The sequence below is a fragment of the Chiloscyllium punctatum genome, chromosome 3 (genome assembly GCF_047496795.1).
Source record: "Chiloscyllium punctatum isolate Juve2018m chromosome 3, sChiPun1.3, whole genome shotgun sequence".
In the NCBI taxonomy this organism is placed as follows: domain Eukaryota; kingdom Metazoa; phylum Chordata; class Chondrichthyes; order Orectolobiformes; family Hemiscylliidae; genus Chiloscyllium; species Chiloscyllium punctatum.
The window spans coordinates 57023649-57051318 of NC_092741.1; the positions used below are offsets into that span (position 1 = coordinate 57023649).

Sequence of the window (27670 nt, forward strand, 5' to 3'; positions counted from 1 at the left end):
GATTCTCGTTAACTCTATTTGCCAAAGTTACCTCATGTGCCCTTGTGATTTTCCTCTTAAGTATACTCCTACTGTCTTTATATTCTTTTAAGGATTCTCTCGCTCTATTCTGTCTATACCTTACATATGCTTCCTTCTTTTTCTCAACTGAACCCTCAATTTCTCTAGTCATCCAGCTTTCCCTACACCGACTCACCTTTCCTTTCACCCTAACAGGAATGTACTTTTTCTGGACTCTGGTTATCTTATTTTTGAAGGTTTCTCATTTTCCAGCCGTACCTTTACCTGCAAACATTTGCCCCAGTCAGCTTTTGAAAGTTCTGCCTAATAACATCAAAATTAGCCTTTCTCCAATTTAGAGCTTCAACTGTTTGATCTGGTCTATCCTTTTCTGTGATGATTTAAAAATTAATGGAATTAAGGTTGCTGGCCCCAAAGTGCTCCCCTACTTGATACCTCAGTCACCTGCCCTGCCTTATTTCCCATAATTAGGTCAGGTTTTGCACCTTCTCTCGTAGGTACATCCACATACTGAGTCAGAAAATTTTCTTGTACACACTAAACAAATACCTCTCCATCTAAACCCTTAACATGGCAGTCCGAGTCTATGTTTGGAAAGTTAAAATCCCCTACCATAACTACCCTATTATTCTTACAGTGCTTGAACTGCTGTTGTGTTAATGGATGACATATTTATACTGTTAGGTCTGTGGCAGAGTAAATATATTAAAGCAATCAGTTTAGTCCTCCTGAACAGAAGGTTCAAAGTTTTACTTCAGAAGAACCCAAAATTCTGTTCAGAAGGTGGAACAATTTCTCCCAAGAGAGTTCAGTCGCTTAATGGGGACCAGTCACCTGAGGTGAGATGTTTCCGTGCAGAGCTTCAAATACAGGAATATAACTCTTCAACTTGTTAAAACTAAAAAGTTAGGGCATGGTGATGGTGAGGTTTTATTGCCAGCGGACCTGGAAAGAAATCATGAAAAATGGCCTCACCAGTCTAATGGAAAGAAACTGGTAAGTGCAGTTGAGAAAAGATTTTAAAAGCTGAAATAGGAATTACATTTCTCTGGAATGGAGTCTCTGTATGCATGATGTTATAAAACAGGTTGAAACTTTGTTTTGATGCCTGTTAATATCTTTATAACTGTATTGTATACGTGTGTTTATTTTGTGTGTGTGTGTGTGTGAAAGACAAAGAGAGACAAACTTTTATTCTGTTGTTAGGGAACATCCATGACCTTATGTGAACAGCCAGGATTAATTCTGGGATCTGACTTCTTTATTAGAATTACCTAAGATCGTGACACTTGTCACTTCCCCATGACCCTAGCTGCTCCATTGACAGATCTCTTCCCAGTCACTCCTTTCCTAGCAGCTATCTTTTTTTCTCGTCTGTCTAATTAATCTTGGATCCATAGCTTGAAATTGCTGCATGCTGATTTTGCTTAGAGGAGCAGTCAAGGGCCTAGCTTTCCAGCAACATTTTTTTCCACAGAGATTCCTCCTCCCCTTTCCCTGCCCACAAATGAATTCCCTTGGTCGTCTTAGTCTACTTAGATGTACATTTTTGTCCTAACCAGCATTTAGACAGAAAACACTCTTCAGTGCGTTTGGCTTTTTTTTTGTGTAGGACATGGTATCCAATATTATACAATGTGAAAATATTCTGGACACACAGTCTCCTCATTTTTCAAATGTGAATTGCAAAATTGATCCATGTTTAATTGTCTGCTTTTTCCATTAAGGACATTTAAGACATAGGCTCAAAATGTTATTATCAATGAGTGGGAATTGAGGACAGGCTGTTAACGTGTGTATTTTTGTCACTGACAGGTTTGTGACTATAATATACCAGTTGTGTTGGACACAGGCTCTGGTCTGATGAAAGCTGGCTTTGCAAATCAGGACCTACCAACGACTATATTTCCAACAGTAATTGGACAACCTAAATATGAGGTAAATAGTCCTCAATATTAGCTTTTTAGGAGCTTTTAGTATATTTTATTAAATAAAGCCTTTTACTTGATGCCTGATTTTGCAACATACCAGACATTAGTCTTTTAGGAAATTGTATTTTATGTTAAATAAAACTCTAGTTACTCTACAGTCAATCTGTTCCTCTTTACTAGCTTCTAGAGTGGCATTTGAGTAATTTGAGTCACAAAAATATACAAATGTAGTATGTCATATGATATGGCACTTTCTAGCTTGGATACACTAATTAATTTGCTAAGAAATATGTTCTATCTAGCCATTGAAAGAAAGTGCCATTAATAAGTTCTGATTTTTAATTTAAAAGTTGTTTAAATTGAATTCACCATTAATTTGCATAGAAATTCTGCAAAAAACTGTACCATTTTATTAAAATCATTTAATTTGAGCAAGTAATTTGTTTTTAAATGAAAATGACTTTGAATAAAAAACAATAGGCTGACTCCACGTTTTGCGTAATTCCACACAAATTTCATTTTACCATATCCCAACCTCTCCACTGTTCATATCTCTTTATACTCCCGTCATTCTTCATCCTGCATAGAAAGCATTCCATCTACACTTCCTGCCATTTCTTTGTCTTGGCTATTCCTTAGGACTTATCAGCTACAGCTTCAGAATGATCACAGGATCTCTCCAATTCATTTCAACAACTCTTTTACCATATTTTATGCTCTTGTCTACTTCTAACCTCTCTATCCTTCCTACCTGTACCTAGGGTTTGGTGGGGAAGCTATTAATTTCCATACCAGAGCCCAGTCACCTTATCTTTATTGCATGCATATTTCTGTTGATCAGAATCAAATCTGCTCAATAACTCTCAATTCGATTGGCCTCCATCTTTGATTCCCACCATATTAAAGGCTCCTAGCCCCAGCAGTTCCTAATGTGATAGTTAGCGCCATGCTGTCAACTCTGTAGAAAGAAGGCATAAATGTATGAACAGCTGCATTAACTTCCGGATCTTTTCGAACTATCATCAGCTCCTATTCTCCATGGCTGAATATTCCAGCATCCCTTGGGAGGTTAAAACTTGCCCCAATCTGGTCAACATTATTTCCAATCAGGAAGTGTCACATCTAACTACCCACCTCCACCCTTCCTCTGCTACTTCAGCTCTGATTCAAGATGTGAGGTTCTAATAAGTTGTTTCCTCCATGGTCGAGGCCACCTGCTAAGCCTCCTATGACTCCTCCGCCTTCTCTTTCATCCTTAGGTTTGCAGGTTCTCTCCTCACTTTAAAACCAGGCATGGGACAGTGAGCAGAATATTTGCCCATTTCTGTTAGCGAGAAGCCCCATCCATTTCGAGGGCCGGTCGTTGTTGAGGTGCATGCCCAAAATGGACACTCCACTGCTGTTCACTTCCTCCAGCTCCGTGCAATATCCGTGCTTATTGGCTAATGTGGCCTGTCAGAAGGAATTGGAGGAAGTGACTGTCCTCTGAAATGCCCAGCTTGAATATTTTGAGTGAAATTCAAATTGTGTATAATGGAGGATTGATGATTTTAGAAGGAAAATTGGGTGGAATGTAAAATGGTCTGCTTTGGCTGAGAAGAATATCATCTCCCTCATTTTTGGTGTTTCTGATAAATGTTTAATTTATCTTTTGATCTCTCTCTTGTTATCACTTTTGATTTGTGTACCTTTTATGAAAGAAGCTGAGGCAATCTTTATGGGAGGGGCACAATATAACTGCGTTTGGGTAGCTGGAAGGTGAATTTTCCCAAATTCACATTGTGCCCACAACTGTACAGGTGGACAGATAATCCTGACAGTGGGAACTGGGAAAATTACCCCGAACATAATGGGCTGCCTGTAATGCCAAAGCGAACTTTTTGTACAATTTGTTTATCTATTTTCAGAGAGTTTGTAATGGGAGGAATCAAAAAGATGTTTACATTGGGCACGATGCTCAACATATGCGAGGTGTTCTTTCCTTGCACTACCCACTGGAACATGGCGTTGTGACAAACTGGGATGAAATAGAAAAGGTATGCATAATTGAAGTGGACTCAGCTTAGAAAGTTAAAGATTACAGAATGTTTACTAACATTTCTCCAAAGCTGAAAGGTTTTGGAACTTTACCAGTTGTTATGACTTTACCAGGTGGAATGTAGAATAGAACTCGACTCCTCCTCTAGACCTACCATCAGTGTAAGCGTGTTAAATCGATTACCAAAATGGTCAACTACTTCTCTTTTGTATTACCTCAGAATAAAGGATTTTTACCAGCATTCTTTGAACTCAAAATAATCTGTTTATTAGAAACAAAATTTATTTTGAAAACAAGTCGCAGGCATTGGTTAACATCTGAGTTACAACATGGAATTTAAACTATATTACTTTAATTCTAGCACAGAAACATTCACACAACAACAGAAAGACAAGTCCCTGTAGAACAGGTTTTTTTAAATATAAAGGCAAAAGGGGGGAACAGAAAACCCTGTTGGCCATGGGTCTGGAAACCAGAGATGGAAGGTAATGACTTCTCACATCCACTGGATTTACTGTACATGAAGTCAAACTGTGGACAGTGACAGACTGATGGTAAAACTTCAGTTCTGATTGGAGTCAAAATTAATGGAATTAAGGTTGCTGGCCCCAAAGTGCTCCCCTACTGATACCAGTCTGGGTTCCAGTCTTTAGAACATGAGTATAGTCCAAATTTTCAGGTTTCACAAATTAGAAATACTGATGTTTGGATATATCATGTTCACAAGAACTTTTATTGAGAACAGCATTTCATAAGAGAGACTTGCAGCTTTTGGGGTATATTCCTTCTGACTCCTGCGTAAGTACAGACAGGGGTTGCTCAGCAAACATCAGTAGACAGGTCCCTTAATCATGTTCCAGTAATTAAGGCAATAAAACAGTGGTTAGCACTGCTGCCTCACAGTGCCAGAGACCCGGGTTCAATTCCCGCCTCAGGCGACTGTCAGTGTGGAGTTTGCACATTCTCCCTGTGTCTGCGTGGGTTTCCTCTGGGTGCTCCGGTTTCCTCCCACAGTCCAAAAATGTGCAGGTCAGGTGAATTGGCCATGCTAAATTGCCCGTAGCGTTAGGTGTAGGGGAATGGATTTGGGAGGGTTGTGCTTTGGCAGGTCGGTGTGGACTTGTTGGGCTGAAGGGCCTGTTTCCACACTGTAAGTAATCTAATCTAATCTAATCTAACCTAATCTAAACTAAACCTCTTCTCTCTTTGAAAGCTTTACTTGATTGTGTTCTCCAAAGTCATTAATTTTTCTGTAGCCAGATGATTTACAGCGTGCATTGCTGTTGACCTCACTCCTTGACAAGACCCTGTTAAACTCAGAAATAAGTAGTGTCTCCTCAACTCTTTTAAATTTGCTACCCTTTATTATAAGACCTCCTGTCCTAGAACGCCCCACAAGAGGAAGCATCCACTCCACATCTATTTTATCTACACCTGTTCTCATTTTGAATATATCAATTTGATCTCCCTTCGTTCTTCTAAATTCCAGAGAGTATAGGCCTAAATTGTTCAATCTCTCTTCATACGACAATCCCTTCATCTCGGGGATCAATCGAGTGAATCTCCTCTGAACTGCCTCCAATGCCACTATACCTTTCCTCAAATAAGGGGACCAAAACTGTGCACAGTACTCCCAGGTGTGATCTCACCAGTGCCTTGTATAGTTGCAACAATATTTCCTTACCCTCATATTCTATTCCTTTGGCTATAAAAGCCAATATTCCATTTGCTTTCTTTATTAGTTGCTGTAACTCATGAACGAGTACACTCAGATCACTCTACACTGGAGCACCCCGAAATCTCTCCCCATTAAGATAATAGGCCATCTTCCAATTTTTCGACCCAAATGCATGACCTTGCATGCATCCATGTTAAACTCCATCTGCCACATTTTGACCCACTCTCCTATCTATATCCATTTGTAAGGTTCTTCTTTCCAAATTACAATTTCCTATCCCTGCCTATTTTTGTGTTGTCCCGTAAGTTTGGCTTTAGAGCCTTCTATCCCTCTATCCAAGTACATTTCAAGCTATTCATCTCTCTTTCTCCAGTCCTGCATTAACTTCCAAACCACAAAACCTTATAAGAACTGGTTTGTATCTCATGATTCATATTTTTTTTTAGATCCACCTTTTCAATTTAAGATTAAACAATCTTCATCAAATCCAGTAGAGTTAGATGATGTAGAGTGAGAAGAGGCTTGAATGCATTAGTACCAGCACAGACTAGTTGGGCTGAATGGTCTGCTTCTGTGCTGTAAGTTCTATAGAATACACAGTTTTATTGAATCATAAAATTAAGTAACTGTACAGAATCAAACCCTGGCACTGAGAACTACTGTATTCTGGAATTTTGTGATATCCTTGTTTAATATAATTTTACACGATGGACAGAAATTGGTTTCATTGTCATTTAGAAAGCATTCATACCAATTCCAGACTTTTTTTAAAAAGCATGTTTTAGGACATGGATCAAACTTCAGTAATGTGCAAATGCATTTTTGCTCTTTTGATATTGACAGTCTCACTCAATCCCATCCTATTCAAATCTGTGAAGGGCAAGAGCTAGAGTTTTGCAAGAACACAGTGTTCCTTTATAAGGTACCCAGCATCCTGACTTGGACAGTCCTGTCAGTCCTTCGCTGTTGCTGGGTCAGTAACTTGCAATTTCTTTATCTGGTTGCATTGTGAGCTCATCATCACCACAAAAACATAAGGCTCAACATAACCTTGCAGGGCAACTAAGAATGAGTAATAGATTTGGGATTTGCTCTCATTCTTGGCACAAAGAGAAAGAATATATTGATATAATGTGCGTCCTCTGGGATATTCCTTCGTGGTTCACAGACATTGAAGTTATTATTATGAGGCCTAATGCAATGTCTGTGGATGACGTTCCCAGAAATACCAGGAGAGTTAAAGGACCAATTATTAGTTAAGCAATAAATGTTGACCAAGTGTTAGGGAGGATATCCCAGTTCTTTTTGAAAAACATCAAAAATAAAATACATATTGAACTAAACCACAATCTAATACCTCATCCAAAAGGCATAACCTGCAATGATGCAGCATTCTGTCCGTACTGCAACAAATTGTCAACCTAGATTAAGCTTGCAAATTCATAGCAGGAATCGAACTTGAAATATTTTGATTCAGAGGTAAGCATGTTGACATGGAACCATGTTAATGCTAGTGAGTATTTTATTGAATATGTTTTTATGAAAGGAATAAAGTATTAATGATTTAATTCATTCCAGATCTGGCATCATACATTTTATCACCAGCTCCGCATTGAGCCTGAAGATCATCCAGTTTTCTTGACAGAGGCAGCCATGAACCCACACCGGAACCGAGAGCGAATGGTTGAGATCATGTTTGAAGTTTTTAATGTGCCTTTTACTTATGTGGCAATCCAAGCTGTCTTAGCACTTTTCTCTTCTGGGAGAACAACAGGTATGTGTAACATGCTGTTGTGTTTTTCCATGGACACATTTAAGAGGAATGATGTTCATGATTTGGCAATATTACCATATCTTCTGGCAAGGCTACACAGCATATGCATGAAAGTCAACATAATGAGGACAGTTTGCAGGATGAATAGTTGGGAATGACATGTGTAGAGTGTTATGTTGTTGTAAGACATTCACTATTTGAATAAATTATTTCAAGCTTCCTCGGTTACACAGTCAGAGTTTTGACAGCTCAACCACAACAACTTGAATTTATAGATTGTCTTTCATGTTAACAAGAATACCAAAACCTTTTAGTAGCTCACTAATGTTCTGGAATGTTCTATTTCAAGAATAACTGACTATATTTTAAGCACTATTTGCATTACCTTTGCTTTAAAATTATAGGTATAACCTTGGACTCTGGAGATGGAGTGACACACACTGTACCAGTCTATGAAGGGTACAGTCTGCCTCATGCCATACAACGCCTAAATCTGGCTGGCCGAGATCTCACCGAATATTTTGGAAAGGTGTGTAAAATGTTTATTTTAAAATAGGTGAAATCCAGCAATTTGGATGGGAGATCCATAACTGTATTACATACCAAAGGGTACTCAGACTTGTGGCTCTTCTTACATTTCAGAAACACATATTTGTAAGACACAAATGAGTCATGATGTAACTTTATGGTTGAACTGGTGTGAGGGGCTGTTTGGCCTATTCCTGTATTGATGTTTCTTCCAACAATTCTTCATCACAACTTTATTCCCATGTAATCATTTTCATTTTATAGTCAGATTTGTAAGTGACAGTTGACTTTCTCGAGATATTTTTAAAACCTTTCAGTCTATCTATTGTTTTAGCAAATCTTCTGGACAGCCTAAAGTGCTTTACAGCTGATTGTAATGCAGCCAGTGTGTTAATGGAGTCCTGTTGTGTGAAGGTTATGAGAGTGATAACCTCCAGCTTCTCAAAGACACTGGGGGATGGCAATAAATGCTAACCTGGCCAATGGTGTCCTGCACTCTGCTTCCTGAGATCGATGACCAGCTCCTTCACTTTGCTGACATTGAGGGAGAGATTGCCTTCATACCTTGGCACTAAGCTGGCTGTCTTTGTGTACTCTGTCTCATCATTGTTTGAGATCTGACCCACTACAGTGGTGTCATCAGCAAATTTTTAAATGGATTTGGAGCTGAATTTGGCCACACAGTTGTGAGTGTATAAGGAGTATAGTAAGGGGCTGAGTACACAGGGTATCTTCCACCGTAAAGATGGGTGCAAAATGTCTGCTTGAGTCCTCTGTAATTTCCTTGTCCATAACTGTCTCCCCAAATTCATTTTCTAAAGTGGTTAAATTCACTTTGACCTATTTCTTTCATTTATATATTTAAAGAAGCTCGTATTGTCAGTTTTGCTTTCAGGAAGGCTGCAGAGAAGGCTTGTCCTTATCTAATTAGTCCCCATTTGCTGGATTCTGAATTTACCCCAGTCTTCAGGGCTATCACTGACTTACACCTTACATGCTTTTTCGTTAAAGTATATTTTCTCCTTATCTTCCTTTGTTAGCCATGATTGGTTTATCCCTCTTTTAAAATCTTTCCTCCTAACAAGGATATATTTTTGCTGAGATTTTTGGATTACCTTCTTTAATGTCTGCCACTGCTTGCTTCCTGCTAATCTATCTGCTCAATCCACTTTAGCTAACTCTATCCTCACTTCATGTAGTTCCCGTTATTTAAGTTAAACATGGTTGTTTCTGATTGAAGTTTCTTACTTTCAACTGAATATTAAATTCTACCATTTAATGATCACTGCTTCCTAGGAGATTTATTAAACTTGTCTCATTATCCATTACCAGCTCCCTGTTTGGCTCCATGACTCACTGCTGTGGAAAACTATTGTGAACGTAGTCTATGAATTCGTTGTCATAGCTACCTTTTCCAACTTGATTTACCCAACCACCATGAAGATTTATTTCACTGTGATTATTGCTCAATTCTTTTTACATTTTCCTATTATTTGTTGATTTATACCCTTCCCTACAGTGTGACTAGTGTAGGCTACTGGAGATCCACACGTTACTCCTACCAGTGTCATCTTTCCTTTGCTGTTATTTTTCTCCACCCAAATGACTTTTACATCTTCCGAGCCAAGGCCATCTCTCACAACTGTCCTCATTTCATCTCTTTTTAATAGTGCCACCCTATCACCCTTTCCTTCCCTGCAGCCTTTCTGAAAGATCAAATATCCCTGAACGTTAAGCTCGCAGTTCTAATCACCTTGGAACTGTGTCTCCATAATGGCTACAAATTCATAACCATTTACCTTGATTTGTCATCAGTTCATCTTGCCTCGTTCAAATACTTCATGTATTCCGATGCAAACCCTTTAGGTTTGCCCTTTTGCTATTTTTAATCATCCTAATTTCTGTTTGTACTGTGGCCATATTTGCCTCTTGCCCTTGATTACCTTGTCTACAATTTTTACGATTTACTAATTTTTTTCCTTTTATTGCCGTCCTTGATGCTCTTTCCCTTGTCACCCTACTTAGGTTTCCACTGCCATGCCATTCTAGTTTAAATCCACCCCAACCACACTAGCTAATACCTACTTTAGTCCTTGTCCTGTCCTGATGTAGCCCATCCACTTTGTGCAGGTCCCACCTCTCCCAGAACGGTTCCCAATGTCCCAGGAATCTGAAACCCTCCCTCTTGGACTGCTTTTCCAGCCACACACACAACAGATTGTATCCTGCTATTTCTACTCTGGCTAGCACGTAGCTCTGGTGGTAATCCTGTGTTGAAAAGTGTGGCACTGGAAAAGTACAGCAGGTCAGGCAGCATCTGAAGAGCAGGAGAGTCAATGTTCAGGAATGTGGGGGCAGGAAGAAGGGGAGGAAAGAGATAAATAGGGTCAAGGTGGGGCTGGGGAAGGTGGTAGACGCAGATGGTGGGGTGATTTGATAGGTCGGTCGGAAGAGTGAAGCGGATAGATGGGAGGGAAGATGGACAGGTAGGACGGTTCAAGAGGGCGGTGTGGAGTTGGAGGGTTGGATCTGGGATGAGGTGGGGGAAGGGAGATTGGGAAACTAATAAAGTCGATGTTGATGCCTGTGATTGAAGGATCCCAAGGGGGAAGATGAGGTGTTCTTTCCCCAGTTATCAAGTGGCTTGGATTTTGTGGTGGACTGTGAGGGGGAGTTGAAGTGGTCAGCCACAGGGCAGTGGGGTTGTTCCCTGAAACGCTCTGCGAGTTGGCATCCTGTCTCCCTGGTGTAGAGGAGACCACATCGAGAGCAACAGACACAGTAGATGAGGTATTTGGAGGTGCAGAAAAATCTCTGCTGGATATGAAAGGTTACTTTGGGGCCTTGGTTGGAGGTGAGGAGGGAAGACTGGGCACAGGTTTTACACCTCTTGCAAGGGAAGGTGCCAGGAGTGGAGGACGGGTTGATGGGGTGTGTGGAACTAACTAGGGAGTTGCAAAGGGAATGGTCTGTGCAGAACACAGATAGAAGGGAAATATATCTCTGGTAGTGAGGTCTGTTTGTAGGTGGCAGAAATGGTGGAGGATAATGTGCTGTATCCGGAGATTATGGGGTGGAAGGTGAGAATCAATGGGGTTGTATCCTTGCTGGGGTTGGAGGAGTAGGGTTCATCGGTGGAGGTACAGGAAGTGGAGAAGATGTGCTGGAGGGCATTGTTGACCATGTGGGAGGAAATTGCAGTCCTTGAAAAAGGAGGCCATCTGGGATGTCCTGGGGTGGAATTGTATCTCCTGGGAGCAGATACGGTGGAGGCGGAGGAATTGGGAATAGAACCTGTCCTACCTGTTCATTTTTACAGAAAGGGGATGGCAGGAGGAATAGTCCAGGTAGCTGTGGGAGTCGGTGGGCTTGAACTAGATGTCACCAGAAACTGAGACGGAGAGGTCCAGAAAGGGGAGGGAGATGTCCAAGATGATCCAGGTGAACTTAGGTCAGGGGGGAAGGTGTTTGTGAAGGTGATGCACTGTTCAGCCTCCTCATGGGAGCACGAGGTGTCGCTTGTACAGTCATCAGTGTAGTTGAGGAAAAGGTGGGGAATGGTGCCAGTGTAACTGCAGAAGATGGACGATCCCACGTACCCGACAAAGAAGCAGACATAGCTGGGGTCCATGCAGGTGCAAATGGTCTGAAAGAGGTGGGAGGATTTGAAGGAGAGGACCAGTTCAGCCAATCGAATGAATGTATCGGTGCAAGGGTACGGTTGGGTTGGCAGGAGAGGAGGAAACGGAGGGCTTGGAGTACTTCGTAATGGCAGATGGATATGTACAGGGACTGGATGTCTGTGGTGAAGATGAGATGTTGGGGGCTGGGGAAACAAAAGTCATGATGGAGGTGGAGGGCATGTGTGGTGTCCCGAATGTATGTGAGGAGTTCCTGGACCAAGGGGAACAGGACGGTGTTGAAATATAAGAAGGTAAGTTTGATGGTGCAGGAACAGGTGAAGACGATAGGTCAGCTGGGGCAGTCAGGTTTTTGAATCTTGGGTAGGAGCTAGAACTGGATGGTGCGGGGTTCCCGAACTATGAGGTTGGAAGCTGTGGGTGGGAGATCTCCTGAGGTGCTGAGGTTGTGTATGGTCTGGGAGATGATGGTTTGGTGATGGGAGGTGAGGTTGTGGCCGAGGTCGTGGTAGGAGGAGGTTTCCGTGAGTTGGCGCCTGGCTTCAGTGGTGTACAGGTCAGTGCGCCAAACTACCACTGTGTCCCCCTTGTCGGCTGGTTTGATGGTGAGGTTGGGGGTTGGAGCAGAGGAAGTGAAGGGCTGCATGTTATGAGGGTGAGAAGTTGGAGTGGGTGAGCCGTTTGGACAGGTTGAGGTGGTCCATGTTGTGAGATCACTACCTCCTGAGGTTTTACTTGAGTTAGGAAAGTTGAGACACTTTGTGAAAATCCAGTGAGTGCACTGAGTGCTGAGTCTCATCATTGCCACTGGGTGCAAATGTAAATGGTAATGTTGCCTGGGGAAACCCATTAAGCTTTCTTCTCTGCAGCGTTCTGGTTTGATATCAAGAACATGTTCATACTGGTATGCATCTGGAGTGAATGGCAATTAAATCTTGAGATTGTATTGCACTTATTGAAGCTTTTGTTCTCCTGGCAGTTTCATGTTTAACTTAGTCAATCAAATTAATTGCAAAATCTTTTTTTTTTCATTCTACAGCTGTTGAAAGAAAGGGGTTATTCATTTAATACTTCAGCAGAACAGGAAATTGTCCGAGATATCAAAGAGAAGCACTGTTATGTTGCCGAAGACTATGAAAGAGAAGTGGGGCACTTGGAAAATTGTGACGAACTAAACTACAGATTGCCTGATGGACAAATAATTACAATAGGCAATGAGAGGGTCAGGTAAAGTACCATGTATGTAAATGTACCTCTGCTGTTTGTAGCATTGCGATCTGACATCAAATTAGAGAAATAGACCAAAGACTATTTGAATCCCATGTGTCGAGGAACTATAAATTGTCATGTTTCTGATACACCAATCCTCTCATGCTGATGTGGCCAGCTATAATCTTGATTCATGTTTGTAAATTGCTAAACATGTTTGTGTCTTCTCTTACTACTTTCCTCAGAAACATGGAGAAAGAAAGCTGGTGGAATCATTTGAGTTAATAGCTTTCTACCACTTCAGGAGTGGCCTCAACACAGTAAATAGTGTAAACAAGGAGAAGAAATAAATGGACTTTCCCCATGACACAAAGCAGATAGGAGTTGGGAATTTGTTATAGCTCTTATTCAGAACCATAACGAGCATTCATTATCCATCATCAACATTCCATTAATCTCTTACATTATTTTGTCCATCAGTCCATGACATTTAATGATCTGTGTCCAGGAAATTCCAAGTCTCCATGGGCTTCCACTGCTTCTCTCTCTCTCTCTCTCTCTCTCTCTCTCTCTCCACCATCTTTTTTTTAAGAAAAAGGGCTCAATCCAGCGTGGATGATCTGATGCTTACCTGTGCTGAAATATCCATTTGCCACAATTTTATCCTCTCCCTTGCTCAGTTAATAGCCTGTACATTTCCAACTACAATGCTGTTTACATTTGTGCGAGCAGCAAGGGGACAAAGCACAGGCATTAGGCCCTTTAGTGACCTGTAATGGGAACCTTTTTTTAACCAACACAGCGAATGGTTAGGATCTGAAATGCACTACCTGAGAGTGCAGTGAAGTCAGATTCATTGTGGGTTTGAATTAACACCTGAAGAGAGAGAACCTGCAGTGCTCCGAAAAAGTGTTTGGTGTTGGGACCTAACCCATCTTTTCCTCAGCTCTCCGGGACACCTGCAAAGCTACCTGTACCCATATTGTTACACCCATATCACGGGTGCAAGTCAGATGCAGGGTTTTGGTCCACATATTTGGATCTCTGGTTTCCATCCAAAGAACTGTACGCTCTATTATTCTGAGGCTTTGATACTAATGTTATGAATTTGAATCCAGTTTGTATATGCATTTAAAAACTATGTAGCAGTCCTTATTCACAGGTCTAAAAAAAGAACTGTGATTGATCATGTAATGCAGATTATAATGGCCTGCTTCCACCTTCCAACATTCCCACATAATAGACAATGTTGGTGTTCTGCATGATGAATTTTACATCAAAGTCAATTTGCTCCTGCTTAGTTAAATTAATTGAGAAACCTTATTGAAAAGATGATGAGCAGTGTTTCCATTGAAGATGAAATTGACAGCTCTGTGCAATTTCACTTGGACGTGATATTGATGAGTACTTCCACCCACAACTCGATGATCATGGTTTTGTATTTGTTTTAAAAGCTTCAAAGCTTCAGATTTTCTACTGGGTTCAAAGTAGTCTTTTGATCTGGTTTTTGCCCCATTCTGAACATATGTCGATTCTGTATAAGTCACGACATGTAACAAGACAGTAGCAATGATGCTGTGATTCTGTGTTACACTGTACACTCTAAACCTGACAAGTTTTAGCTTTTATAATAATTGCAAGTATTTTCATTAAAACTCTGCATGGGCAATCTGTACCAGTTATAGCAGAATGATTGCACAATATTTTATGCGGCCTACTGCTGTGAAAACCATGGAAACAGGACAAGGAGATCATGTGAGAAGTCTCAAGGCAGTCTCCTGATGGTGCAAAAATGCCTCCCTCTAAAGTCTGTGGATGGATCTGTTTCCAGTGGTGGATCGGAAAGGGCTCTTTAAGGAGCCAATTGACACACACTATCCCTGACCCCATCAGTGGTGACTTGGGGATGAAATGGAATCTGCATGGGTCTCCTGCTGAACTTGCTGTCGACCCATCATTGGCATTGAAGAGAGATCCCTCCGCCAGGTCTATTGTGTCCATTTGAAGCAAATGCTGGAAGCCAGCCCCTCCCCTTGCATTTTGTCCTCCTCCACTGTCCCCTTCAGTGGTGCCAATCCTGCCTTCACTGGCCTGGGGTCTGTTCACAATTCTGGGTGTCAGGTGGGTACAGTGCCTCCAGCAGTCACCTCTCCCACTGTGCACGCTGCATGAGGGGTCACTGGCCTAGGGGTGAATGGCAGCTTGTGACAATTTCAGAGAAGGCCTGTTGTCCAAAGGGCACTTGATTCTAAGAGCTTCCACCATGGAATTGCTGTCTCTCTAAACATGGGCAAGATCCCCCCCACCACACAAAACCCTGGCTATTGTGTGTAAACTTGATGGCCAGTAGCACAAGATAGTGCTGTAGCATGGATTTTACTCAAGCGATTAATGCCTCGAGCTCTCAATTCCCACAAGTTGCTAGCTATTGATCAAACCGTACAGGTGGGAAAATTACATTTGAAACATTCACATAGCAACAGAGGAGAAATAACTCACTTTAATCCAAGTGTATAGATATATATAATGCAGATGGATATTTTTTTAACAATGTTAGTGATTTTCAAACGGTGGAGTCTGTAACTTGTTTTACTTTGCAGCACTATGTGTTTAAGAAGGGCGGTAAAGACAAGCCAGGGAACTATAGACCGGTGAGCCTGACCTCGGTGGTGGGCAAGTTGTTGGAGGGAATCCTGAGGGACAGGATTAACATGTATTTGGAAAGGCAAGGATTGACTGGGGATAGTCAACATGGCTTTGTGCGTGGGAAATCATGTCTCACAAACTTGATTGAGTTTTTTGAAGAAGTAACAAAGAAGATTGATGAGGGCAGAGCAGTAGATGTGATCTGTATGGACTTCGGTAAGGCGTTCGACAAGGTTCCCCATGGGAGGCTGGTCAGCAAGGTTAGATCTCATGGAATACAGGGAGAACTAGCCATTTGGATACAGAACTGGCTCAAAGGTAGAAGACACTCAAAGGTGGTGGTGGAGGGTTGTTTTTCAGACTGGAGGCCTGTGACCAATGGATAGGTGCTGGGTCCTCTACTTTTTGTCATTTACATAAATGATTTGGATTCGAGCATAAGAGGTACAGTTAGTAAGTTTGCAGATGGTACCAAAATTGGAGGTGTAGTGGACAGCGAAGAGGGTTACCTCAGGTTACAACAGGATCTGGACCAGATGGGCTGAGAAGTGGCAGATGGAGTTTAATTCAGATAAATGCGAGGTGCTGCATTTTGGGAAAGCAAATCTTAGCAGGACTTATACACTTAATCGTAAGGTCCTAAGGTGTGTTGCTGAACAAAGAGACCTTGGAGTGCAGGTTCACAGCTCCTTGAAAGTGGCGTCACAAGTAGAAAAGGTAGTGAAGAAGGCATTTGGTATGCTTCCCTTTATTGGTCAGAGTATTGAGTACAGGAGTTGGGAGGTCATGTTGCAGTTGTACAGGACATTGGTTAGGTCACTGTTGGAATATTGCGTGCAATTCTGGTCTCCTTCCTATCGGAAAGATGTTGTGAAACTTGAAAGGGTTCAGAAAAGATTTACAAGGATGTTGCCAGGGTTAGAGGACTTGAGCTACAGGGAGAGGCTGAACAGGCTGGGGCTGTTTTCCCTGGATCGTCGGAGGCTGAGGGGCGACCTTCTAGAGGTTTACAAAATTATGAGAGGCATGGATAGGATAAATAGACAAAGTCGGGGAGTCCAGAACTAGAGGACATAGGTTTAGGGTGAGAGGGGAAAGATATAAAAGAGACCTAAGGGGCAACATTTTCACACAGAGGGTGGTACGTGTATGGAACAAGCTGCCAGAGGATGTGGTGGAGGCTGGTACAATTGCAACATTTAAGAGACATTTGGATGGGTGTATGAATAGGGTTTGGAGGGATATGGGCCAGGTGCTGGCAGGTGGGACTAGATTGGTTTGGGATATCTGGTCGGCGTGGACAGGTTGGACCGAAGGGTCTGTTTCCATGCTGTACATCTCTATGACTCTATGTTTACACAAGTGAGTGGTGTGCCCGTCACTTGCTTCCAGTTCTATAGGTAAAAGTAAAGTTACCAGTCCCACTGTGTCATTAGAGAGAGAGAGAGAGAGAGACAACTGATGGTCAGTTTGACCCAAGGATCACTAGATCTCAGGCGAGGTTGAGAAGAGGGGATCTTCATGGTGATCTCATCCAGTTTGGGAACTACCATATCACTACCATCCATCCAAATGAGCTAACCAACTCCCAGTTCTATAAGCCCTCAATGCAGGTTTTTGCCAGAAGCTTAAAGTTACCCATCTGGCAAAATTCAACATGGAAGCTTGGAGACCAATTCAGTTTCAGGCCTATGTTTGAAAAGCAATCTAATTGTATTTTATATAATCCTGGTTTGATTGAAATGAAGTTGCGCAATGATTAGCCTGTAAATGGGAAAACTATTGACATTATAATGCAAATGGTGAACAAATTTTCCTAATAACATTAGTAATTTTTAAAATGTGGTGCTGTAACTATTTTTTGCAAAAAATTATACTTTGTTTTATGCAATAATTTAATTTTTGTGGACAATACCTATTTCAGTTGCAGTAAATTGGATGATAGCATTTTCCAAAGAAAAAAGGCCATTTTTTTTCATAAGCCATCTTTCATTCCTGGGACTGAAGTTTATCTCCAATGAATCCTCTCCAGTAGTTAGTAAATTACTTCCTGCCATCATGTGGCCAAATGAGTCAGAAGATTACAGTTATATTGTCAGTTTGCTCTGAAAGGTTTTGAATGAGGTGCCTCTGTTAGACCCTTTGATAGTAGAGACATGGAGCTTATTCTAACAGTATGTGGTATTGTTTCATGCGTTTTTGTTCTTTACATCTGGATGTTGCTAACAGTGCACTGTCTGAGGCTCGTAACATTGCAGCATCATATCAGATCCATTTTAACAATCAGTTAAGAGTTCAGAGTACCTAACTCCTCAAAATCTAGAAAGAAATTACGCCATAAAACATTATGTCCACAGCAAATGTGTACTGAGATTGAGCAAAGATGAATCATCAGAGATAGTTGATGGAATCAGGAATGTACTGTCCATTCCTACTGTAATGCTTTTTTTTAAAAAAAAATTCATTTGTGGGATGTGGACAGCGCTGGTTATTGGTATTTATGGCCCATCCTTTAGTTGCCCTTGAGAAGGTGGTGGTGAGCAGCCTTCTTGAATCGCTGCAGTCCACTTGCTGTGGGTTGACCCACAATGCCATTGGCGAGGGAACTCCAGGTTTGGATGCAGCAACAGTGAAAGAGCAGTGATATATTTCCAAGTCAGGATGGCAAGTGGCTTGGAGAGGAACTTGACAATGGTGGTGTTCCCATATATTTGCTGCCCTTGTCCTTTTAGCTGGAAGTGGTCGTGGGTTTGGAATGTGCTGTTTGAGGATCTTTGGTGATTTCTGCGTTGCATCTTGTACACACTACTGCTACTGAGCATCCGTAATGGAGCATGTGGATGCTGTGCCAATCAAGCGGGCTGCTTTGTCCTGGATGGTGTCAAGCTTCGAGTGTTGTTGGGGCTGCACTCATCCAGTATTCTATCACACTCCTGACTTTTCCCTTGCAAATGGTGGACAGGCTTTGTGAGTCAGGAGGTGACTTACTCACCACAGTGTTCCTTGTCTCTGATCTGCTCTTATAGCCATTGTTCTGTGCTCAATGATAACCCCCAGGATGTTGATAGTGGGGGATTTAGTGATGGTAACACTATTGAATATCAAGGGGAGATAGTTAATTTGTCTCCTAATGGTGATGGTCATAGCCTGGCATTGATGTGGTGCTAATGTTACATGTCACTTGTCAGCCCAAACCTGGATATTGTCCTAATCTTGTTGCGTTTGAACATGGTCTGCTATTGAAAACTCTAATGAGGGAGTAGCTCTATGGTCCTCTGGGACCATGGAACTTTACCTGCACCAATGAAGCTCCCAAGAGGTTAGGCACAGCTATCTGGCAGTGACTGAGAAGCATGGCCTCCTGTTTCTCTGGTATAACATAAAGGCAATTAAGGTGCTCATCCATTTGTTGCAGAATACCTGCAAAAAACTCAAAACAAGAGTGTGGCATTGTCACTGAATCTCAAGGTGACTGGGATTATTAATGATTATGAATGAGCAGTTTGCTGTACACAGAATAAAGTTATAGAGTCATAGTGAAGCACGTTTGAACTGCCCAGCAAGCTGCCATAATCAGCGCTGTGAAAATGGTCAAATCGTCTGTTTTCAAGGTGGTTGTTTGTGAAATAACTGTTGGTCTCGAAATGAGGGATAATATCCCTGCTCCACTTCAAACTAATGAAGTGGATCTTTTACATCCAACTGAGAGAGGAAATGAGGGACTGGATTTTGTTGGGCTAGTGGGGGTGTCACCCACAGTTTGGAGAAGCAGTGCTGGGTGCCCAGTGGAACCAAGTGTCCTTCAGATATTTAAGTGACTGCTGTGGAGTCTCTTTGTGATTGATACACACAGCAGCACAAGTCCAACCCACTGAGAGCTGCTGGTGAATTAGACATTGATAACTCTTTTTGGCACTGCCAGTGGGAGCAGTGACTGCAGGTGGCACTGTACTCAGCACAGGCCCAGGAACATTGTGAAGCACCAAAGCAAAGTGGGTGAGGGGATGGTGGAAGTTACGAGCTGGTGGTGGGGTGGGGGTGCTCACAGGAAAGAGGGGATTTGATATCAGAGGCAAGGAGAGGTGTGTAGCTTGTGTGAGTGTCGGGACTGGAGGGCATAACCTCAGAATAAAGCATAGGCTATTTAATACAAACAAAGAGGAATTTCTACTTTCGGAAGGTGGTGAATCTGTGGAATTGTTTTATTGTTGGGGTCTGTCAGGACTGGGCCATTCAATATATTCAAGGCTGAGATAGACCGATTTGGGAATGAAGGGTTATGGGGAAAATGCAGGAAAGTAGAGTTGAGGTTTATCACATCAGCCGTGACCTCATTGAATGGCAGAACAGATTCAATGGGCTGAACGGGTTACTATTGTTCCTGCATTATATAGCTGTTGGCACTCCCCCCATTCCTGATACTGGGACCCATTTAGGCAGAGTGCTGACTGTATTGTGACCACTTAAAAACTAATTGTGTTTTTTTTTTCCAAATCTCCAGAGCTCCAGAGCTTTTGTTTAAACCAGAGGTGATCGGAAGAGATCACTATGGAATTCATGAGAGTCTTCTCCGTGCCATTATTCTCTGTGATGTGGACCTGAGGCAAACCTTTGTTGGAAATATTGTTCTCTCAGGTAAATTGCCTGGCCAACTACTTCAAAATAAATTGGCACTGAAATTGTATATCCTAATATGGCAGTGGATAGGTTTTTTTTTTGTTATAACTTTTTAGCAGCTTGTGGTATCAATGGCTTTACCAGCCTGGTGAGCAAAGTGAAGAGCATTACCGTTTTTATGGACAGTCTGAAAGTGAGCTTGATTGACACCTAAGTTAAAATGTCACCCTGTTCCACTGAATATCATTGTCATGTTCCAAGATTTAATGACCATCTTTAATGTATTTGGGAAAAGAATCCCCTGATAGAGCTGGCGGTTTGTGAAAACATTCCAGTAAAGGGTAGCAAAGTGGTTGCGGAAGTTATTTTTCCTGAGATACTAACTGATTCATTAACACATAGACTGAGGGATTTTTCAATCACTTCTGTGGTGGAATACTTGTTATTCCAAAACAAAAGCAAAATACTGCACATGCCAAAATGCATCACTTCATACTTTGCTGTATTAAGTTGCCATACTTCTGCCACTTATTTAGCCATTCTATTAGCTATTTAAATCCAAATATGGAATATTGACGAGCTTAGCTTTACTGAGGAGGGGTGGCTCAGTGGTTAGCACTGCTGCCTCACAGTGTCAGGGTCCCAGGTTCGATTCCACCCTCTGGCAACTGCATGGAGTTTACACATTCTCCCTGTGTCTGCATGGTCTTCCTCCACTGCTCTGGTTTCCTCCCATAGTGCAAAGGTGTGCAGGTTAGTGGACTGGTCAATTGCCCATAGTGTCCAGGGATGTGCTGGCTAAGGGGATTAACTATGGGAAATGCAGGGTTACAGAGGTTGGGAGTGGGTGGGTCAGGGTTGGATGCTTTTCGGAGGGTCCCTGTGGACTCAATGGGTTGAATGGTAGCGATTGTATGACTTAATGATAACTCATTGTGAAATGTGGTTACAGTTGAAGGAATAAGTGAAATCAATTAAGTAACTGGACAACCCAAGAGTGCTTTCAAGAGTATTTTCTTCACTCTTGTCTGATTGCTTCATACAATCTTCATCCATATCTCTCATCTTAGAAGACTCCTAACGTTCAGTATGTGTTCAGTTGTTTTTCTGGTGTCAGTAAAAGTAGTATTTTGTTGTAAAAGTACAATTAAAAGAAGTTTTCCAGGCTTTTTTCCACCATTGGGATATGAAGTTATTGTTTTTCCAATAAGTAACTTTTCCAAGATTCAGAAACATTCCAGGTTCCTTGTTTGGGTGGCTGACTGATTCCAGTCACGACCTCAGCCAGTGTTTCCCAAACGGTTTCAGGAAAGTGAAAGTAACTTGAGTTAGGGTTAGGGTTAAAAGATGCTTAAAATGGAATTGCCGTTGCCATAAAAATTGCATTTTAATTATGTTTACTTTCTTAAAGGAGGAAACACGCTGCTGACTGGATTAGGAGCAAGAGTACAAAAAGAAATCTCTTCCATGTTGCCCCTGGACCTGTCAAAGTATGTACACATTTCAAGCCCAGCAAACCGGGACTTCACAGTGTGGAGTGGGGGTGCTGCCCTGGCAAGTTCATCTGTCATTGACCATGCCTGGATCAGCCGAGAAGACTATTATGAATTTGGTCCAAAAATTGTTCATAGGAAGTGCTTTTAGATTACACTCCTGGATAAAGTTTTTTAAAACTTTATTTTATTAATCATAAATGCAGTAATCATGTAACCCCAGTGTTAATTGAAAGCAATATTCCTAAATAGGCCTATACTTCTTTATAGCAGGGACTTTTCTATTTCAGCTTCTGGTCAGTTATGTTATGTTATGACCAGAACAATAATTTTTTACCTAGTCCTTCTTTGCAAGGGGTAATATAAATGTTGATGTTCCAATTCCTGAAGCTTACTGTTGGATGTTTGTTACTGGAAGTTCTATTCCCACTACATATTGCAGATAGAGGGGAAAAAAATGCTGCATCCTAACAATATTGTACGTTTAAGCACTGGCCTCAGTGGGAGGATGTGGTTATAATGTTGACCCTTCAATATGTTAATTTTGTATTTGTGGATGGGGGCAAAGGAACAGGGGAAGCTGCTAAATTTGGAACTGTTGACGTTATCTATGTTAAGTGAAGAGATGGAAGCAGAGGAAAGTTAAATATGTTAAACAAATTTGGACTGCCATCCAAAAGAAGATGAGTTGCTGGAACATTAAATTGCAAGCTACTCATCTGACTCGTTGTAAGGGCAACGGAGAGACTTGCTATTAACTGAACTAAATACCTTCAATAATTTTGAAGGAATATTTAGTGAATAAAAAGAAAATGCATCTTTTGAGCATTCTGTTTCTACATTGAAAGGAACTTGAGCTGTTATGAGTAGTAAACAATTTTTGTTTACATGAATACAGAGTGTTGTCTATTAAAACTTGTCCCAGATTTTAAGTAGTATGACAAACAATTTTGAAATATTTTCTGCCCTAATTATGGATCATTGTCAGAGATATAGTTACTGGTTAACTTAGGAGTATTGAGATAGTGCCATGAATTCAGTTCTGTGCAAAAGACTGGTTCTCTCTTTTCGAGGCCAGTCATATGTAAAAACATTTTTTTTTAAATCAGTTTAACGTTTAAAACAAAAGATATTTTATTGATTTTTAAGATCAGGAATAATAGGTCCCTTTCTGGGAGATTCACTTCATGAAATCTTTTATTTCTTATAAATTGCCCTGAAATTTTGTACTGTAATTCTTTGTAATGTTGCATTAAGCTAATAGCTGCTTCTAAGAGAAACATGCCTTAGAGGATTTTAGGAATGTGTTTTTATGTGCCATTGACATGATGAAATTCATACTCCTTTGGAAAGAATTACTAAAAGATAATGTGAATGTTGCAATGATCATAATTTTGGGGAACTGCTTTTTATTACAATTCTTGTTCCAACATTTCAATTTTGTTTGCTTTTACATCAGTATTGCCGTTAAAACCTGTTAAATGTGAATCAGATTTGCCAAGAGACCTACTTGAAACAGAACCGCTGAATCACAGGATTGTTTGGAATAGGTTTACATTTTCTCAAATTCCAGTCGACAGGGTTGATACCATTTGCTATTGTCAGTGAGGTAACGCTAAAGAAAATGCAATGAATGGGAACCAGTTTTCTGCCAGTCACATCCATCTGTTTATATTTTTAAATACAATAGTTAATGTGCTGTTTTTATCAAACCAAGTCTGACACAAAGGAGGCAAAGTTGGATTATTTTGACAATTGGCTTAAATTATTTTAGTCATTTTTAGTGCAGAGCCTGAACAGTGCAACATCAAGAACATAAAGTCATGAGAAATAAGAGTAGACCATTTTACCCCTCAAGGCCATTTGAAGATCATGTCCTGCTCATGGCAGCTCCTCATAGCTATCAACCCCTTGATATTTCAAAAATGTGTCTACTTCCCCTTTAAATACTTTCAGTGATCTAGCCTCCATAACTTTCTGGGGTGCAGAGATCCAGATATTCATACCCTCTGAGAGAAGAAACTCCTTCACGTCTCAGTTTTAATGAGTGTTTCCATATTCTGTAACTATGACTCCCTAGTTCCAGATTCCTCCACTCTCAGAAACCACTTATATCCTCCATGTCAATCTCCCTTAAAAGGAGGGGGGATGATCTTAATGAAACATGCAAGATTCTAAGTGCTAATGAATAAAGACCTAACTTACTATGCCGTTCTTGATAAGTCAACCCCTTTCTCACAGGAATCAGCCCAGTGAACCTCTTTTGAACAGCTTCCAATTCCAGTATTTCCTTTCTTAAATACAGGGCCCACACCTGTACGCAGTCCTCAGGAGGAGCAAATTACTGCAAATGCTGGAATCTCTGCTGAAACCAAAAAATGCTAGGGATCACAGCGGGTTATGCAGCACCCATGGAGACAGAGCAAGCTAACGTTGAGTCCAGATGACTCTTCATCAGAGCTGACGCGAAACATGAAGAGTCATTTAAACTTGAAAAGTTGGCTTGCTTTCTCTCCATGGATACTGCCTGACCTGCTGTGATCTCCTGCATTTTTTGGTTTCAGCACAGTCCTCTGGATGCAGTCACACCAACACCCTGTACAGTTGTAGCAAAACTTTCCTGTTCTTTAAGCTCCAACCATATATCAATACAGGCCATAATTCCATTCACTGCGCCCGCATGCTTTTTTGCATATTATGCACAAAACAGCCATTCTGCACTTTTTTTGGGAAGCGCTCTCCATTTAATTAATAGTATGCCTTTTGATTCTTCTTACCCAAGTGCAAGTCTTCACACTTTGCAAAGCTTTTCGTCTTACACTCAGCAGGACAATGACACAAAAAACAAATTTTGAAGATCACAACCATTTACGCTACAGGAGAAAAGGGTGCTGATTAGTTGGCAAACCGGGTCAACTTACCAACCACTCAGCATCTTCTGCAGCCTGAATTGTTGAGATTATTTGAAATTAAGCCTTCTCGTGCTTGTCCCAATGAGTGCAAGATAAAAGCTTTGAAAACGTGTCACTCTTTTCAGTACTGTTTAAATTTTTCCTGTTCGGTTAACCATGCTGATGTGCTCCGATATCTGGTAGAAGAATTGCCCATCAGTATTGATATGAACCAATCCAATCATTTTAATTACTTATTTCCCTGGGAATCAGGAACAAGGAACTGCTATAAAATAAAGCATTGAATACCTCAACTGTTTTATTTCAACCTGCTTTTAGCCGTGACTTTCATTTTTCATTCTTATCTGCATACATGGCTAAAGCAATTTGATGAGATGCTGAATAGATTGTTATTAAAGGATCATGCACAAGAGCCATGTTGGGACATTGGGTCACAAGGGTAAAGGAGGAATAGGCAGTCTGATAAAAGGAGAAATACAAACTAGTTTAAAAAATTGGTAACTATAAACGTAGCCAGAGGAATGATGAATGTAAAGACATTTTACTTGTTCAGGAGCAAAGTACTGGAGATGAACTTCTGTAATATATACTGCCATTGTAAGTCAGTATATTCTTCAACTTGCCATAAGAAAAGTCACTAAAGGTCCACTGGTATTTATTATAAATGCACACATGGGTGTGATCTGCAGAGAAGAATAACTATCATTAATATCTCTCATTTGTAGAAATCAACATCCTTTTCCATTTGTGATTATCACAATTTCATAAGTCACAGTATTGTTGATGGCTTTACTACTTGACCTAATGTATTGTTTCATTATGTTGGATTGTTTGTACAAAAATGTGTTGCTTGTGAGAAAAGCATAATTAGCAGAACCTTTGTATTTTTTGTCCTTTTAAAACTGTAAAATATTACACTGTACAATAATCTGAAATATTGTACAATGCATAAGTTTATCTTTTGTTCTAAATAAAAGTATTTTTAAATTAAACATCGCTTTTAGTGATACCTGTGTGGATTCCTTGTTGCAATATCCATGTTTAACTGGGAAATGTTTATAAAGTTTCCTTAAAATATTACCTCTTCCATTAAGATAAACTCAGGAAAACGATGATTAAATCTTTTTTTGTTGGAGATGGCCATTGCCTACCACTTAAATGGGGGAGTAACATTCATTCCACACATCAGTCCAAGTCTTACTGGACACCATCAGCTTCAGTATCTGAGGAGTCATAATGGTGTTGAATAATGTGCCATCATCAGCAAATGTTCCCACTTATGACCTTTATGATGGTCATCAAAGAAACAACTGAAGATAGTTGAGCCTTCACACAACTAAGATCCAAAGATGTACAGGTTAGGTGAATTGGCCATGCCATATTGCCTATAATGTTCAGGGATGTGTACGTTAGGTGCATTAGTTGGGGTAAATGTAGACTAATTGGGATTGGATTTGGGTGTGATACTCTTTGGAAGGTCGGTGTGGACTTGTTGGGTCGAAGAGCCTATTTCCACACTGTAGTGATTTTATTCTATTCCTTGTGTATTCCCTTAAGAAACCCTGTAGAGATGTCTGACACTGAGATGATTGGCCTCCATCAAATACAACCATTTTGCTTTATGTGGGCTATGAATCCAACAACTGAAGAATTTTACCCTTGATTCTCATTAATTCAATATTGTTGATGACATACTTGGTAAAATTCTGCCCCAATATCAACAGCAGTCACTCTCACTTGATCAACCAACACTGCAAAAAGGTCAGCAGTGGTCGTGATGGAACACAAACTGAGGATCTGAGGGCAGATTATTTCTACGTAAGTGTTGCTTAATAGCACTGTCAGGAGCATATTCCATCACTTTGATCATTGAGAGTAGACTTGTCAGCTGTTAATTGGATGGGATGGATTTGTTCTGCTTTTTGAGAACAGGATATACCTAAAGATTTCAGGGGAGATCAAAATGGATCCACTTATGTGGCACATGTAGGTGAAGACTGTCTCAAGACTGCAGTATGTTCTTTACACTAATGTACTGGTCTCATCAATAAGGACGGGGATATTTGTGGAGCATCCTCTTCCAGTGTTTAGTTGTCCACCCTCATTCATGATTGGTTGTGGCAAGGATGCAGACCCGATTTTTGGATCACTGTCTATTGCATCTGCTTCTGCTGTTTTACGTAAAATTATATCTAGTAGCTTCACCAGGTAGGCACTTTTAGGTATGCCTGGTGCTGCTCCTGGCATTCTGTCCTGTCTCCGCATTGGACACATTGATCTCCATCCTTACTGATAGCATTAAAGGATGTACTATACCAGGCATCACATCTACTTCATTTACCACTGATGCTCAGTAACAGCAGTGTGAACCATCTACTAGATGCAGTACAAATATTCACCAAAGCTCCTTAGTCTTGGTCCCAACCAAGGCAACTGATAAATGGGAACATCATCATTTTGCAAGTTCCCCTCCAAGCCACTCACCAACCCATCTTGACTGTATAAGACTGTTCTTTCACTGTCACTGGGTCAAATCCTGGAATTCCCTCCCTAATTGCATTGTGGGTCTAACCACAGCAGTTCAAGGAAGTAGCTCACAACCACCACTTCGAGGGCATTTAAGGATGGGCGATAAATGCTGGTTCCCCCCCCCCCCCCAGTAACGCCCATTTCACACAAATTAACGAAAGGTAGCACTTCTGTGGCCAACTCTGGTTAGAAAAATTGAGCATCTAATTCAGTGCATTCTGTAAACTAGCTTCACTTCAGCAGTTAGGCAGGTTTGTCGGCTCCAAAAAGTCTCCTGTTGACTGACCCATCTGCAACCCTTTTTATTTGAACTGCAAGCTAGATTGTTCCGTTAAGTCAGGCATGAAAACTATGCGCTCTAGAGTATTTCTTTCAATTGACAACCTCTGAAAAAAGCAAGGAAACTGTAGGCTAGTTTTTTTTTGATGTTGCTATCATGTGGCTAACCATTGTGGACACTTCACCACTGGCTCTGACTGGAGACCCATCCAGTAAGTGTATATTCGCCGCTGCTCAGAGCCAAGCACAGCCAAAGCTGAAACCAAAAAAGAAAATGCTGGAAAAACTCTGCAGGTCTGGCAGCATCTGTAATGAGAGAAAAGAGCTGACGTTTCGAGTCTAACTGACCCCTTTGTTAAAGCTGGTCGGAGAGA

At 41.0% G+C, this 27670-nt stretch overlaps 1 protein-coding gene across 8 annotated transcripts in view; it reads left to right on the plus strand.

The window, feature by feature from the left end:
- LOC140458858 (actin-1) overlaps positions 1–25387 on the plus strand; it is a 105546-nt gene extending 80159 nt beyond the window's left edge. For 7 of the 8 annotated variants that reach the window (XM_072553557.1, XM_072553564.1, XM_072553574.1 and 4 more), the window contains 7 exons: positions 1837–1959; positions 3860–3988; positions 7247–7442; positions 7847–7971; positions 12651–12838; positions 19968–20101; positions 21495–25387. In XM_072553557.1, the coding sequence (XP_072409658.1) occupies positions 1837–1959; positions 3860–3988; positions 7247–7442; positions 7847–7971; positions 12651–12838; positions 19968–20101; positions 21495–21727 (1128 nt within the window). In that variant the 3' untranslated portion in view covers positions 21728–25387. Of the gene's footprint in view, positions 1–986; positions 1018–1836; positions 1960–3859; positions 3989–7246; positions 7443–7846; positions 7972–12650; positions 12839–19967; positions 20102–21494 lie in introns of those variants that run through there. The other variant, XM_072553617.1, reaches the window with a different exon arrangement.
- Positions 25388–27670: the final 2283 nt, after the last annotated feature.